General features: G+C 42.5%; 1 protein-coding gene across 1 annotated transcript in view; it reads left to right on the forward strand.

Moving 5' to 3' along the window:
* Nucleotides 1-1766: 1766 nt before the first annotated feature.
* FBN1 (fibrillin 1) overlaps nt 1767-16318 on the forward strand; it is a 228745-nt gene continuing 214193 nt past the window's right edge. Inside the window, exon 1 of the mRNA XM_063091977.1 lies at nt 1767-1945. Coding sequence (XP_062948047.1) covers nt 1782-1945 — 164 coding nt within the window. The 5' untranslated portion in view covers nt 1767-1781. The remainder of the gene's footprint in view (nt 1946-16318) is intronic.

Genomic DNA, 16318 nt, shown 5'->3' on the forward strand with positions numbered 1-16318 from the left:
ACTGTAGTCTGGGCAAGAGGATCAACCTTTCACTGCCCCCATCCCAAACCCCGGATGCCAACGTTCACAGTGCTGGGTCGGAATCCTCCTCAGACTCTTGGAGCATCCTGGATTCAGCCTGGATGGCCTGAATTGGGCCTCGGAAGAGCCAGGCCTCGAGTGAGCTCTCGACACTCGGGCAGCAAGTGGCGGCGGCGGAAGACCCTCCCCGGCCCGCACATCAGCCCCAGCACGGCCCGGTCCTGCGACGCGCCCTGCCCCAGCCTGCGGGCCCCCGGCTTGTGCTCAGCGCCCGGCCGGAGAGGGGCAGGGAGGCGGCGCCGGGGAGGCGCGGGCAGCGAGGACGGGGCACCTCCAGCGCCAGGGCCTCCGGGGCCTCCTGAGCCTCCCGGGCCGCGGTCTCCAGCGCGCATTCTTGGTGCAGGTGGCACAGCTTTCCGCGCCGGCCGGGCTTCCCCGATCACGGGGGAGGCTAATCTCGGGTCTAGACCTCCCAGCCGCAGAGCGGGCTGAACCGCTACTGCACCTCTTCCCTTTCCTCTCCCCCCCACCCCTGGACGAAAAATCCCAGGCCGGGCAGGACCGGATCACCTCTGCCTCCTCCCACTGCGCTAATCCTGCGAGCGAGGGAGGCCCCTGCGCGAGGCGGTGGCTGGCAAAGGGGAGTGGAAAGGGAGGATGGATGGGGCCGGGGGGTGGGGGGTGATGAGGGGGATGTAGGAGGGGGTGTCATTTTCTTTTTCTTGAAAAAGTATTTCTCTCGCGAGAAACCGCTGCGCGACGATACTTGAAGAGGTGGGGAAAGGAGGGGGCCGCGGGAGCCGCGGCAGAGACCGTGGGTGCCACAGGCGGACAGGCAGCCACAGCTGGGACAGCTGCGGGCGGAGCGGAGCAGCGGCTGCAGCGGCCGGGACCGAGGAGCCGCCGCCGCCGCCGCCGCCGCCGGAGCCGGAGCCGTCGCTTCTCCAGTGGGTGCAGCTGGGGTCCCGACAGGGGTCGGGCGGCCACCGGGGCTGGAGCTCCAGCCACGGAGGCTTTTGCGTTTGCGCCGCGCGGAGGGCAGGGACAGGGACTGGGGTGAGGGGCCGTCCCAGAACGTCCACAGCTGGCGCTGGCCCTCCCCTGCCTGACAGCTTCCTGGCCCGGGGCTCCCGGTGCCGGGCCCCGCGTCAGATGCTCGGGGGGCGGTGGAAGCGCCCGGAGCCGGCGGGGACGGTGCGGCGGGCTTCCAGCCCCGCGGCTTGGCGGAGAGGACAGGCGAGAAGCTGGGGCGTTCTGAGCGCGCATCACGCGCAATTCGTGCCATTAAAGCATAAACCCAGCGACCGAGCCCCGGGGCTTAGGACCGCTCCGGACATGGGTACTTGGCGCGGCGCTCTTCAGGCGGCGCCTGGGAGGCCGAGGGGTCGGCAGGAGACGCTGCCGCCGGGGGCCCTGGGCTTTGCAGCCAGCTGTGGACCGAACGGTCTTCACTTACCCAAATTAACTACGCCACGCGCAGGAGGCGCGCGGGTTGGGCTCGGGAATGGGGACCGCGAGGCTTCAGCATCCCGATGCCCTGAACGTCTCCCCGCCTCGGGGATTTGTCTCTGTGTTGCAGCTGGCAGGGGCCGTCTGAAGTGGGAGCAGCGCCTGGAGAAGGCGGGAAGAGCCCAGCCCGGGGGACGGGCGGCGGGAGAGAGGGACACCGGCGGCGCGGTGCGCTTAAGGGCGCAGCAGCGGCCGCAGAGCTAGCCCCGGGCGCGACAAGAGGCGGCGGGAGCCGGCGGCCGCTCGGCATCATGCGGCGAGGGGGGCTGCTGGAGATCGTCCTGGGATTTACCGTGCTCTTAGCGTCCTATACGAGCCATGGGGCGGACGCCAATTTGGAGTCTGGGAACGTGAAGGAAACCAGAGCCAGCCGGGCCAAGAGAAGAGGCGGCGGAGGACACGACGCGCTTAAAGGGTAATGGAACGGGTCAGCTCCTTTGGTGTGGGTTTCTCCTCCCCCTTCTCCCGAGTTTCAAGATTCAGAGCAACTCACGCGGTTGATTCTCGAAGGTAGAAGGATCCTTGGCAAGACCTGCTGGGGGCACCTTAGAGGTGCTAGGATTGTACGGTCCTCACTGCCTTTGGGGCTAAACCACCTTGCTCCTACTCCTAAGGATTTCTGCCCCAGAAGAGAGGTCGTGACTAAAAGGAATCTTGGGCCATTTTTGAGGCCGATTTTGGGAGGCGAGAAAGGTTCCCTGAGGAAGAAGGGGAGGAGCTGCGACTGAGAGAAAAGCAGAAGCCCATTCCTTTCCCTTCATACCAATTCCGGCTGTGTTTAGGGAAAAGTACTTTCCTTATGGGTATCTTTGCAGACGCTCTGTTTGAAAGGGAGCAAGGAAAGGGAGGGATTCCAACGACAGGAGAAGACACACGGTTAATAGTTGGCTCTTCCATAAATTATGCTCATTAAAATTAGGGACTGTGTTTTCTGGGTGATGCTCCTTGTCAGATGTCTTTATTGGAAGCAGAGCAGAGCAGGGCAAGTGTTGCTGAGAACCTGTTTCTGGGTTGTGTGGAGCTCTCCGTTTCTCTGGGACAGTGATGCTGCAGTGTCTGGCTTTAGCGGGTGTTTTTACCCAGTGGTGGATGTGTTATGTATATGCAATTGACCACTTCACTGGCTTGCCATGCGCCTATTACAGAAAATGTTGCTGGAGGACAGGTTTAAATTAGGCAGGTTGACTGCCTAAGCGTTGTAAGTTCTCTGAATTGAGGAAGGGTGGCAATTACGCTTTAAGATTTTTCAGATTGAAAGAGAAATCTCTTTCTGAGATATTTAAATTCAAACCTCCATAGAAACTGCAGGATGGACTATCAGTGACCCCTTTTATCTCCTTGGAGGAGCCTGTTAAATGAACCCAAACAGTAAATATACAGAGGTTTTCTATTAAATTCTTATAATTCTCACTGATGCTCTTTTCCTGAGTGGTTCTGTGACGGGATTATATGGCCCTGGGTGACCAAGTGACGGCATCCTCTCATATATATGGCTGATCATTTTACTTATTATTATTATTATTATTTTTTTTTTGCTGTAGGCTGTTTTAATTGTGTATATGTAGTGGAATTTGTGTTTTATGGCCCAGGTATGAGAAGAAAAAGTGCAGTAAATTGAACAGACCAGTTTTTGAGGCAGCATGGACTGGGGGCAAGAAGATTGTTAGAGCCAAACGCTTAAGCTGTGGTAAAATATGTATGATTTTTTGACCTCAGAAAATAGTTACAATTAGCTTGGTCCCATTTTGGTCTTTGCGGAAAATAAACCCAAGATTCCACCAATGCCGGAAAGGAAGTTTGCCTGTTATGTTGAGCCTGATGCTGATCAGACAGCAGATGTTTATTGATCGCCCTGTGTGCAAGGCACATTGCAAGTTCAATACACGGACTGAAACTCTGATTTTCATATGTCCTTGAAAGGACCTGATTTAATCCAGCATTTTCCCTCCAAAAATATATTTCTGCTATAAAATGTTATCTTAATATCTCCTCTGATGGCATTGCTCCTATATAAAGAGAGAGGAAGTGGGGGTTTTAATTCTATGGATGAAAATCTGCAGGGAGACATTAGGTCTGGCCAGACATTTGTCTCATCTCTATGTGCTGTCACCAATCAGTGTGTTTCCTTGAGAGGCGCAGATCCAGTGTGAAACAAAAACTAAGCTTTACTTTGTTCCTAAACAGGATGCCACACTTTTACTCACACCAGTGCTATTTCTGTTGGGTTTTACATTTTATTATGATTATAGAGAGACACCTCTCTGTGCTGTTTATAGTACTGATCACTAACACAGATCTTATTCTATTGCAAACAACCATAAACTATTTATAAAGCCTTCCTAAAAACATGGTGTTAACAGAGGAGTAATTATGAATGCTCTTAATTCTCATGTTGTCGATCAGGTTTTATATGTATATATATTATATATGATATTATATATATATATGAGGGTACTCCAAAAAGTTGGTGGAAAAATAGAATTAAAAGATAATACAAATATTTCCATGAACTTTTTTTTTTCATGAGTTTTTTGAGTACCCTTGTATATATATTTTTGAGAGGGTGAAAATAATAATTTAAAAGGATATACATTTAAAAATATTGGGGCTGGCCGGTTAGCTCACTTGGTTAGAACATTGTACTGATAACACCAAGGTCAAGGGTTCTGAGCCCCTTAGTTGCCAGCCGCTACCACAATAAATAAGTGAAAGTATTTCCCTCCTATGTCTCAGAGACCATTTTCTTGTGTATTTTTCTAGAAATATTACAGGCATATAGCCACACATTAATATACACATATAGAAATATACATATATACATGCAAATATATATGGATGCATTACACATATGTATGTGTGTGTATCCTTTTTTAATACCTGGAATAAATATAATGTACCTAATATACTGAACTTTGCTTTTTATATATCTTTAGTACATCCCTCTATTAACTCACATGGTTTTATTTCATGCATTTTCTTAGCATATAGAATCCCATCATGTGGCTGGAACAGTTCCCTAATGATGGCTCTTTAGATTAAAATCTTTTGCTATTACCAACATTCTTCTATATAGCTGTCTGTACATGCACAAGTGTATATGTGGTATATATTAATAAAAGTAGAATTGCTGGATCAAAGGATTTCCCATAGAATTTATCTGATGTTGAATTTGAGTAGTATTTAAAGTTTATTTCTTTCTGTTTATTGCCATTATAGTCTTACATGAATAAGTCTTTAAACTGTGCCCTGCTATATACATCATCAGGAAAAGCAGTTATGTATTACATTTTTCCAGTTATTGCTGTAAGTTTCTATTTTTGCTCGTTAAAATATTACCAGCTTCAAAACTAACCTCTTTGAGTACAGTAAAACATGTTTACCATTTTCATGGAAATGCACAGTTTATGAAGTGAAAGTGATTTGTAACCCCTGCATCTGCCTGATGCCCAGTTGGTGGCAGCAACTTTCAGCACCTCACTAATATTTCCTCTAGTTAAAAGGTGCTTTAAACTCATCGGTGTCTGCCATGCACTGGTCTAATCTCCCCCACAAGTACTGCCTTCTTGGTTTTCTCTGATGGAGTGGGCAAGTGACTACAAAATTTGCCTTAGTATTCTTCTTAAGATACGTATTCCTTAGTTGTCAGCTGCCTCTCTTCGTGGAGTAGGAACCTGCCTCTTTTTTCCCCCTCTGGGCATGTAGTCCTAGCTTGTCTTCCTCCCGTCCTTTGCAAGTGGGTTTTTTCCCCCTCCCCACTGAGCAGCAGAAGCTGTTCCGTAGTGGAAATTTAAGCATCCTCAAGTTTCTTCCCAGCTTTTGCTGTGTTTTCTTAGAGTAAATTGCCAATTTCTGTTTTTACAGGAAGTCCTTTTTTTTAATGGAATAAGTGTGGTCCTCATTCACTCTGTAAAATTGTATTTTTCTCTGTTTTAAAATGAGAATTTTGCAAGTTTCCAAAATATTTTCTAATAGTAAATGTATATTAGTTTTCCTTTGCCTGGCCGTTGCTTAATGTGTGAAATGACTTTATGAGAAATAATAAAATCTTAACTTTATTTGTTTGGTTTCAGCTCACAAGAATTTTTCTCAGCTAAATTCTAAACTTCTGTGACGAGGCAGAAAGTGTGAAAAACTGTCCAATAAATATATATAAAAAATCCCAAACCAACTCTCTTTGAATAGCAGTAATTATGCGCCATGTATTTGATTGCCTTATTGCTTTAGCTTCCAAATAATGAAATATTACTGTTTCCTGTCAAAGAGAACAATTCTTTACAGTGAGACTTCCTTTTCCCGAATCTCTGATAAGATGGATTGAGACTTCTTTCCTTGTTGTCTGGTTTATAGTTATATGAGACTGTGTTCTATTTCACACAGTTTGTCTCTCTTCTGCATGATTCCTTTTAGTCCTTGTTTATTTGTTTATTTTTTTCCAGAGATCTTGTTGCCAGAAAAATACACATGGAACAGTTTGTACACAGGGCAGATTATGTGACGGCAAACTCCAAGGGATTAATTACACAGAAGTCTGTTATTAAAATAAAGAACTTTAACAGGGAATACAGAAAATGTTCTGTGGACTTTATAAAGTTCACTTTACTTTACAAAGAGGACTTTAAGACTTCATCTGAAGTCAGATGAGCTAATAATTAAATACGGGGAAAGACTCCTGTGGTGGTACGGTTTGTCTTTGCATTTATTGAAAAGATTGAGCTGAAATATTAGGATACAATTTTTAAAAAGATATTCTTAAATAGAAGATTTCAGCATTTCGACATTTTAAACAAGAAGGTGGAGACAAAATATTTTTTATGTGACTTGTGTAACATTTGGGGCAGAGATTGTTTACAAAAATGCATAAGTTATTGGTAAAACAAATTAATTAAAACATACATCAACCTACAGTGAAATGAGATGAGGGCTAATGGAAATGTAAATACAGACATCTCTTCAAGCTTATTTGGAATTTTAACAAATATTGAAATGTTCCTTTGTTGTCTTATATAGCATATACTTTAAACAAATTATAGTATTATACAAATGGCTCTAATCAAGCAAAATACTAGACAAATCATTAGGGTATTCATGCACTAATTTGTTGGCTTTTTCCTACAATAAGCCAAACAACCAGCCTAACCAGTTTGGGAATTTTAGCTTTAATTTTCAATGTGGATTTTTTGGATGTTTTCTCGAAACAGAAATAAACCACTTTAACAATTCCTTTGTTTCTAGAAACTAACCCAGCAAATGGGCCTGCTTAAGCAACTTAGAATTTTTTTCCATGGAATTCTTTGAGAAAGCTGAAGTCAATAATATATAAGGACCAAGTTATATGGCAGGTGTATGAGAGTTTAGTGTTTCATAATTGTCAAACTTGATTTTCCCTTTAGATTGTAAAATCATCAAAGGCAAGAATCCTATCATAAACATTTTACCACTAACTTATCTTTAAATGGGGTTTCAAAGAGTTCATTAATTCAGGAAGACTTGATTGAAAGCCAGTCTGCACTTTGCTGTGTGAATGCCAGAGACATATGTACATAGCCTGGAGGGGCTTAGTGTTAGTAGGAGAATCAGGAACCAGGAGTCAACAGAAAGGTAGCAGAGGACATGGGGTTACAATTGTAGCCATGGCAGGTAACATTTAGATAACATTTATATGCCATTTACTGCTCTAAATATTTTACATATGATAATTCATTTAATCCTCACAAATCTGTATGAGGCAGGTCCTTTTATTAGCTTCCTTTTACAGATGTGAGAACTAAGCTATGCAGAGGTTAAGTTCTAAAGACAAAGACTTAATATTAAATTTTCTTTCTTCATTAATTTTAGTTATGGTTTTGGTTTTTCATTCCACTGGACAAAAATGCAGGACTAAGACATTGGTAAAATTCCACTTAAAATTCCTAATATTCTTTTGTGCTAGTTCATGTATCCTAAGTAGAGTTAATACCATAGTATTAGTTCTTTACCTAAGAAACTTTCTCTACCATTTCTGCAAAGACGTTAATAAAGCACAGAAAGAATCATAGAATGTCAGAGCTGGTGGGGACCTTGGATGGTACATACATGAGGGTACTTCAGAAAAATTCATGGAAAGATGAAATTGAAAGATAATACAAACCTTTCCATGAGCTTTTTGAAGTCTTGTATTATATTTTAATATTATACCTTAAACTCCTATGGAGGGTGATAGGCAACCTCCGCAGGCACCCTCCTTCTGCACTGTGTGGGCTTCGTTCAGAATCTCTCGCTCTTGTGGCCCATGTGAGAAATTTCTCTCAGAACAGAGTTGTAAGAGGCATTTCTCTTTCCAGGGGAAACTGGTATGTGGCTTAAAGCCTTACCAGAAAGACGAAGTATTTAATTCTTTCTGTTTCTTTTCTTTTACCTTGATTGCCTGTAAGCTCAGAGTCAGTTTTTTACATTAAATTGCAGCAATAATGGTAAAAGAAAATTAGCAAGCTCTGATATATGACTGACTATTGCACTTTACAAATATGAATTCCTTTAATATGTAAGTCCTTTATGAGAAAGATTGGCCCGTGCAACAGATGAGGAAACAGAGGGATGCAGAGTTTAAACAATTACTCCAGGGACGAAAACTAGTAAGAGGTAGAGTTGGGAAATCTGGCTTCATAGTCAGAGCTCTTAACCAATGTATTTTACTGCTTCCCAATTGTAATAAATCTTACAGCTGGTGAGTTTCTCTCTTCTATGCTCTTGGTACCTTCATTTCCCCAGAATCTTCTCCTACCACTGCTGTGGGGAAAGACAACATTTCTGAAGGCAGATGCTATTATAAGCCAAGGGAAACATCATTGTGGGAATGGGAAAAATCAGAAAAAGCTTCACAGTGAAAGTCTATGAAGGGAAAAACTGTGAGCCAAGCTGACTATTTTTGAAAATAAAGTTTTATTGAAACAAAGCCATGCCCCTTGTTTACGTGCTATCTATGGCTGCTTTCACACTCTAGTAGTGTAGTGGAGTAGTTGTGACAGACAGTATGGCCACAAAACTGAAATATATACTATTTGGTCCTTTAGAGAAAAAGCTTACCAACCTCAAATCTATGTGATAAAAAGTGCATATCTACCAGGACTGAGAACAACTTGAAGGCAGAGATCATATTTTATTTCTCTCCAGGGATACTTAGAAACTGGGCATGTGGTGGGTGTTTGTTCAACAGATAATTTTTGATGGTCATATTCTGACCAGATTTGATGGACTGATTGACTGGGTAAGTTTAATTATATAAATTAGAACTTGGAGGAAGTATAGGAGAGAAGTAAAGGAAATATTAGAGTGAAAAAGGCATGAAGTAGAAAGGATGTGAAGTGTTTGAGATCACGGGACATGGCGTGCAGCACTGCATGGCTTCAGGTGGCAGTGTGTGCAATGCCATTTGTGAAGCTCGTGCCCCTGAGGTTGTGCAGTTTGCAGCCTTGTGAGCCTGTAACACAGATAACAACATTGTTGGGGACAGGAGAGAAATAACGGGAACATAACATTATTGATTGTTGTGAAAGGTGAGGATGGGGAGGTATTAAAGCATTCTAAGATGGGAACTTCATTGGATCTCTGCCACGGTGACAGAGGGGTGAAAAGTGAGTGATTCCGAGTAGAAAGATTAGAGCCAGGCAAATTTGGGAGGCTAACAGAGGAGTCACAGTGAGAGTGGATGATGGCCTGAGAAAGGCAGTGGAGAGGGTGAAGAAAGAAGAGGCTCATGTGATTCCAGAAGTAACATTGGCAGTACTTGACCAGTTGGTTGTGAGAGACAAAGGGGAGGGGGCTCCTAGAAGGCTCCCACCTCCATGTGCATTAAGATCTATTGCACACAAGAATGTAGTACCATTAGTGAGAAACTAAAGGGAAACAAGATCATTCCTGGGCTCTCTACTACACTGAATCAAACTATTTTGATCTGTGAGTGTTTTGGTTACCTTATTGCAATGTAACAAGTTACCCCAAACTTAGTGGCTTAAAACAATTTTATTATTTTGCACGATTCTGTGGGTCAAGAATTTAGACAGGACACAGTGGGGAATCTTGCCTCTGCTCCCCACCATGTCTGTTGGGCTGGGCTGAGCAGTATGACTTCTTCACGTATGTATCTGGTTCTGTGACTGTGGACTGGTGCCTGCAGTCCTGTTTACTTTGGTGTGGTTTCTCTAAATGGAGGGATGGAGGAGGGGAATAAAGGAAGCAAAGAGTCCTTGTCTGACTTGGCCGGGGCCTTCCAGGTTTTAAAGCTTTCTTGTGCAGTCTCCTGCCTGGCCTGCCCTTGGGGATGGAGCCATTAAGTGTGTTTTTTTCACCTAGGGAAACTGATCCCTAGATGCAACGACTAGGCTTTGCTCAGTGTAAGTGTCTGTTGGGACTGGAAATTGAGTAACAGCCTCCTGACCCCTGGTCACATGCGTTAATCCCTGATGTTGACCACAGGCTGACTTGACTGGCTGGGGCTAGCGGCCGGGCCCAGTGGGCTCCTGTGTTCTCAATGTTGACTCGATTCCTTGATTCTCCTCCATAGAGTCTCAGATTGTCTCCTTCTGCACATGGCCTCTCTACATGGTCTCTCCAGTAGCATAGCCGGACTTTTTACATGGCAGCTCAGGATCTCTCAAGAGCACACAAGTGGAAGCTCTCAGACTTTCTCAAGAGAACTCACGACTGTCAGAAATAAAATTATAGTTCCTAATAACCTGGTACATTTCATTTTATTTGAATATAAGAATTATAAAGTCCCTAACTCTTTTCCTTTAGTTTAAAAAACAATTATTTATTTATTAATGTTATTATTTTTTTACATTCTAAGATGTTGTTGCAGAGCAGTTGTGGGGGAAGGGGGAAGGAGGGGGGCATGGTCGAGTCTCCTTTAGTTTTAAAGAAACTCAATGACAGATTTAATGCACAATCAGTCTAATTTATCAACTCAGGTATTTAGTATGTTTTGCCTTCCTTCTATATGGAATTTTTCTTTCAATTTCTGTTCATGGCCTCATTTTATATATCTACTGGTGTAATCCACCTCCATTTTTTTTTATTGGAATCAGGGGTTATAAGTAATAAATAAAAATAGATGTGTGATTGCCAATAGAATTGCCGTTGTAAGGAGCTGAATTCTATTATTTTTGTCATAAATGGAGTAGCTACATTGAAAAAATAATTCAATGAATTATAATAATAGAATAGGATAAAATAGCAAAATAATAAATTTTAATAATAATAATAATAGAATAAAATTGAATTAGGAAGATAGGCAAATTTGGATTGCAGACATCTTATACGATATCAAATCCTAGTTTTAAGTTTCTTGTGACTTTATCACTTTCTCAGCTTCAGTGGCTTTGTTTTGGTTGAAGTTATCACTGAGTCTATTTATTCAGCCCCCTCAGAGCAGAAGGGAGAGAGGAAAATTCACTATCTCCACCGTTCCCAGCCAAAGATGTATTCCAGACAGCAAGCAGGCTCATAGTGGGAGAACTGCTCTATTAGACAAGTGATTTGATTCAGTGTTTTGAAGGGTTGTGAATTCCTAGACCATCAGTCATACTTACATTCACATATAAGTACTGTATTCAAACACGTCTAAATCCAAATATGGTACAACCACCTTATGATGTTGGTGTTGGGAGACAGAATTAATGTCAGCCCTACGGACACATTGTTTGCTGTGAAGTTTCATGGTTTTGAACTGAAGTATGGTAATATCTCTTAATAAATTAATAAAGAGAATGTATTCAAGAGGCATGGTTTTGTGGGGTTTTTTGTTTCTTTTTCTTCATCCTTTTTTTCTTTTACTTTGGTGCCATCTTTTCCTTTTTTTTTCTTCTTTCTTCATCATCATCATCATCTCATCTTTTTTGTTTTCTTCTTGTAGGTAACTTTATAAGTTGAGCCACAAAGGAAATGCAGATGTTGGGAAAATACAATAATTAAATCAGACCCCCTCACCTTAGGTCCAGTTGGGGGTGGTGCAGCACATTCTTTGTAAATAAATTGTGTGTGGGTGGAGTTAGAGCACATGGGCAGTGCCACCACCTGGCTGGCATCTACTGCCTCGGGTGTCTGCCCCGCACAGTCATGTTCTCAAACCTACGGCTCCAAGGACCTTTTGGCCAGTTACCTAGCTCATAGACCTGCGTGTGAGGGGTCTGGTGACCCAACCTGGCTTGTGAAGGGTTTGTGACCCAGTCTGGACAATGGGCTTGAGGGGTCTGTGAGCTCCAGACCCAGCCCTAGCTCAGCAGTTGGCCCAGTTGGCAAGATTACTGGCAGGTAAAAGAGCCCGACAGCGGAGAATAGGAATATCAAATAAGAGTTAAAATATTAAGAAAAATAAATAAATTCTAAGTGAAATGTAAAATTTTTACCTGGGAGCTTTGGGATGTTAAAAAAGAGAAACAGGATAAGGTTTTTGTTAGGGGAGGGAAGGAGAAAGGCTGAGGGAGGTAGGAGAGGGTTGGGAGAAAGTTCTGGAGTAATGAGTCATATCAGCCAGTGGGTCTAAGCTGGACAGAGAACTCTGGGATTTGATAGATATTGGTAGATTCCTCACCCCTGGCAGCACTGGGACAAGGTGACCTGTGGCCTTAACCAGCCTTTTTAGAGGACAGAGCTTTTGGAGGAGAGTTAGGGCATGAAAGAAAGACAGATGCTTGGATACCAGAAAAGATCCCTGTAAAAACATTTAGGGGAATGCAGTGGAAAAGCAGGTTAAACTATCATTTATGACACCTCTATGTATTTGGTACTATGTCAAGTTTGGTATATCCCCCTCGCCATGATTAATGGCTTGTTGTCTATTATTTCCCCCATCCTTTCAGGGCTAATTTATAAGAGTGTGTAATCAGACCCTAGTAGACCCTTTGATGAATAACTTTTAAAGGCTTCTCTTATTTAAAATTTTTTTTTGCAAATGAAATCATGATTCAGACTTCTTCTATAGCCGGACAAACCCAAGTTAGAAATTAGAATTGTAGTGGGACAGATTTTAGAAGTTTGTAGATGCTGAAACTCAGGCTCGGAGAAAGTCCACTAAAAAATGCTCAAGGTGCTCATTTCCTTCTCTGCTTCCTAGGTATGGAAGCTGAGTCACATGGCGCTGAGAGCTGATTCAGGCAGAAGTGTTGCTGGGTAGTAGATTGTGCCTCTCTGTGTTCATACTCTGGAGAGGTTGACTGATATCTGCAAGTCCTCCACTGCACTTGAAATAAGCAAATCTCCTGTGTAATATAGGCATGGCCGTTTTTCTTTTTCTCATTTATTTGGCCTTAGGTGGTGTGATCAGTCTCTCAGTGGTCAACCCAGATGGGAGGACTGTGTGCGGTAGAGTTTTAGATCCTCATGCTACCCTGCTGTCAATGGAAGCCTTCAGGTTAGGTGGGGTTGAGTGGGGTAGAACTTTTCCAGGGAGGTAGTTGCCAGTGAGGGTAGCCGTGAGGGGGTTGGAGGAAGAGAAGTGGGAGTCTTCTCTGGGAGTCTGAAGGGTAACCTCCTCCACCGCCCACCACACACATGCTCATGCTTCTAATTGGCAATTAAAGTGTCAAATGTCCTGGGATGGGCTAAGGAAATTTTGGGTCTGTGATTAAGCCTGGGCTCTTGTTTTATAACTTGCTGACTCAGTTATCCAAACCAGTAATTTATACATTTAGATTCCATGTAATAAGTATGCCAGTGAAGAAAAAATTTCTTGAATTCTTGTCTTTTCTTCTACATCATCTCCCCTGATAATTTTGTAGAACATCTGCCTAATCCAAGTGACAACTGTTTATTGAGCATTATCTGTGTTTGAATTGGACTAAATGCTTAATTCTCAGAATGAACACCCTGTCTCAGGCCTGTTGATATTATTATCTTCTTTACAATAATTCTAGGCAGAACTACCATTTAGAATATCTTCCTCTCCCTTTACTGATGGGGTTAATGTCCAAGTTGATGTGGACAAGTGCTTTGCAGTGAAGGCCTTGATATGCAACCCTCAAGTCGACAAATAGTTTTTAATCTTTCATGGACTGCTGCTGCTTCACACCCCAGAGTTCAGGCCACTGACCTCAAGTTTGCAAATTTTATATCCCATTACCACCCTGTGAGCTCTGCACTCCCCAGGGCCACATAGTTGATGTTTTAGCTGGAATCTGAGAAAGTGTCTGAACATTTCCTGAAGAGTTGGCTAGGAGTGATTTGGCAGTTTAGTCATAAAAACCTAGAGCTAGTGGCTGGGGTATATGTTATAATTACCTCACACTGTTTCCTATTTGAGCCTGGTTGTGGGTAGCAGGGTAGAGTGGTATTGCTTGTGGGACTGTATTTTAAAGGACTGAGGAGTCATTTTCAATGAACGCTAATAACCAGTGGCCATGTTTTCAGAGATACTTGGAAATGTGGAGATAGACATGCCTGGGGCCAAATTCTGTCTCCACCAGCTACTAGGAAGAAACCTCAGACAAATGACTTGACCTTTCTAAGCCTCAGTTTCTTCACTTGAAAATGAGATTATAATCCTCACCTCTCTGTGTTGTCCTAAGATTTAATAAGGTGGTACATTTCAAGTTCCTAGTAGGTGCCTGAGATGTTTAGTTCTGTTGATGAGGATGATTTTGATGCTGTTACAGATAAGGAACTTGAGGGGTAGAGGCATACAAAGAGGCTGTCGTTTTACCGCCAAAGCAAAAAGTTGCATGATTGTTAGTATCTGGGTACCACAATCTCCACTTTCTTATCTTGGAACTTACTTTCAGAAACATAGGAAGCAGACTTAAACTTCATCAAAAATTTTAAAAATATGATTTTAATAGGAACTTACTATATCTGTGGAGATATAGTTATACTTAAAGGCATTGTGCAAATAAGTTTTTATTTTTAAATTTCCCCTTCTGCCAAATCATATTGCCTTTATTGGGAAATAAAATTACCTAGTATTATTCCTTATTAATATGCTCCCCTAAACTCTTCCAGAAAAATGGTATTTTTTAATTGGCACATCTGGCAAATAGGCCTTGTCTCTTTCCTGATGAGAACTTTCTTTTTCAGGAGACTTCGGGGAAGAAATTTAGATTTTAGGAAAGGGAAGGACTGGCCTGAAAAATCACTCTTTGGCAGCCTTGCAAAGAGATACCCTGGGAGTTAGGACTGTTCTGTAGCAAGGTGGCTGGCCATTTTTGAAATATGCTTTAACTGCCTCTACCGGAGTAAGGATTTGGAGATGATTGGGTAGACAAGATGACCACTAGCAATATCAAATCACATTAGCCTTCAGCTCATGATCTCAGGGAAAAACAGATAAGCTGTCCTTCCCATCTTCTTCACATCAGATCTCATGGAGAACTCTGGCATTGCTCTGGTCACATGCCCATCACTGTGGCCAAAAAAATAGGACACTCCAGCTGGCCAGGACTGAGCCATGTGTCATTCCTGCCTGAACTGTGTGGAACGGGTTCGTTTCTCTTAGGAAAGGGGACTTTGTTTAGCAGAGAAGGTGAAGGGATGCAGGGTGGATAAACACATCTGTACTCAAACTAAGAAAGCTCCCTTTTCTGTAGGTCCAGTATGCCCTCAACTCACTGTTCTTTCTGGGCACTTCGTGGGAAGGCCTCACTTGCATGATTGCGGCCAGGCTGACCAAGACTGGCCACCCCTGAGAAGAGCCATAATCTTCACTTTCCAACCGAGCAGTCCCTTCCTTTGGCTTCATGCCGTGCAGTAATGTAATGCTCATTTAGTACAAAGGGATTCTTATTTGTTGTTGTTTTTCTTCCGTGCCCTATTTCTCTTGAGAAATTGAAACTTCTAAATTTTTTTTTATTTTCTCTTAATGATTTCCATTTTGATTTTAGTGAGAGTGGACTTTTAGAGAGATCTTAACCTGTTGGACATCCAGGAATATGGAACAAAATATACATTTTCTTAATTTAGGCAAAGCTTTTGGTTCCTATACCAGGTCCCTTACATGCCAACCTCTGGTTAACTGATTGGCAATAAACTCTAAGAAGTTGTGGTTGCTTCATACTCATTCACAGACTATGAAAGCAAGAATGTTTTTAAAAAGGAATGGTTTGAACAGATAATAGTTATTTTGCTATTTGTCATTAAAAGTGTTCAAATTACCTGATGTTTCTTATCCCCTTGGAGTAAATCACATCACCACTGATATAACCAAAGTTTATAAAAAAGCAAAAATATGAAATCAAACGAACAAATACCAGATACTTTCTGTGCTCTCCGAACTTCCCAGAAAAGAAATAAACCTCAAATAAAATAAACTTTTCTTTTTAAAGTTTTCAGAACCGTCCAGGAATTTTACAAGAATATGCAAACTGTTTTTTCCTTCTTTTCTTAAGCAGTTCCAACTTAATCTAGATGTTCTCGAACCTTTGACAGAAAGACAACTGGGTCTAATTTGACCTTGGACTGACTCATCTACTCATTCATTTGGGCCCTTCCTTGAAAGTAGATTGTTTAACACACAGTCTGACACATGGAAAGGTCAGAAAACATACTAGGATTCCTTGCTAAATGATTTCCTCTATTCATTTCATGTTTCCATCGACTATAGTTCTTCCATTTTTGTATAGAAAAGTCAAAATTCAGCCCTTTAAAGGACCTGAAACAAATCAATCCCTTTCCCCTCAAACTCATCTTTAGTTAACCAATGGGTTTACGTTTGTCATAAGAAAGATAAAGTGTCCTTATGAAAATGAATCATGTTGAAAAGTAATAATGCCCAAGGGATTAATCCCCTGGCTGACATGCTGAATTATTTGTGCAAGTTTGGGTG

This window comes from Cynocephalus volans, chromosome 3, assembly GCF_027409185.1.
Source record: "Cynocephalus volans isolate mCynVol1 chromosome 3, mCynVol1.pri, whole genome shotgun sequence".
In the NCBI taxonomy this organism is placed as follows: domain Eukaryota; kingdom Metazoa; phylum Chordata; class Mammalia; order Dermoptera; family Cynocephalidae; genus Cynocephalus; species Cynocephalus volans.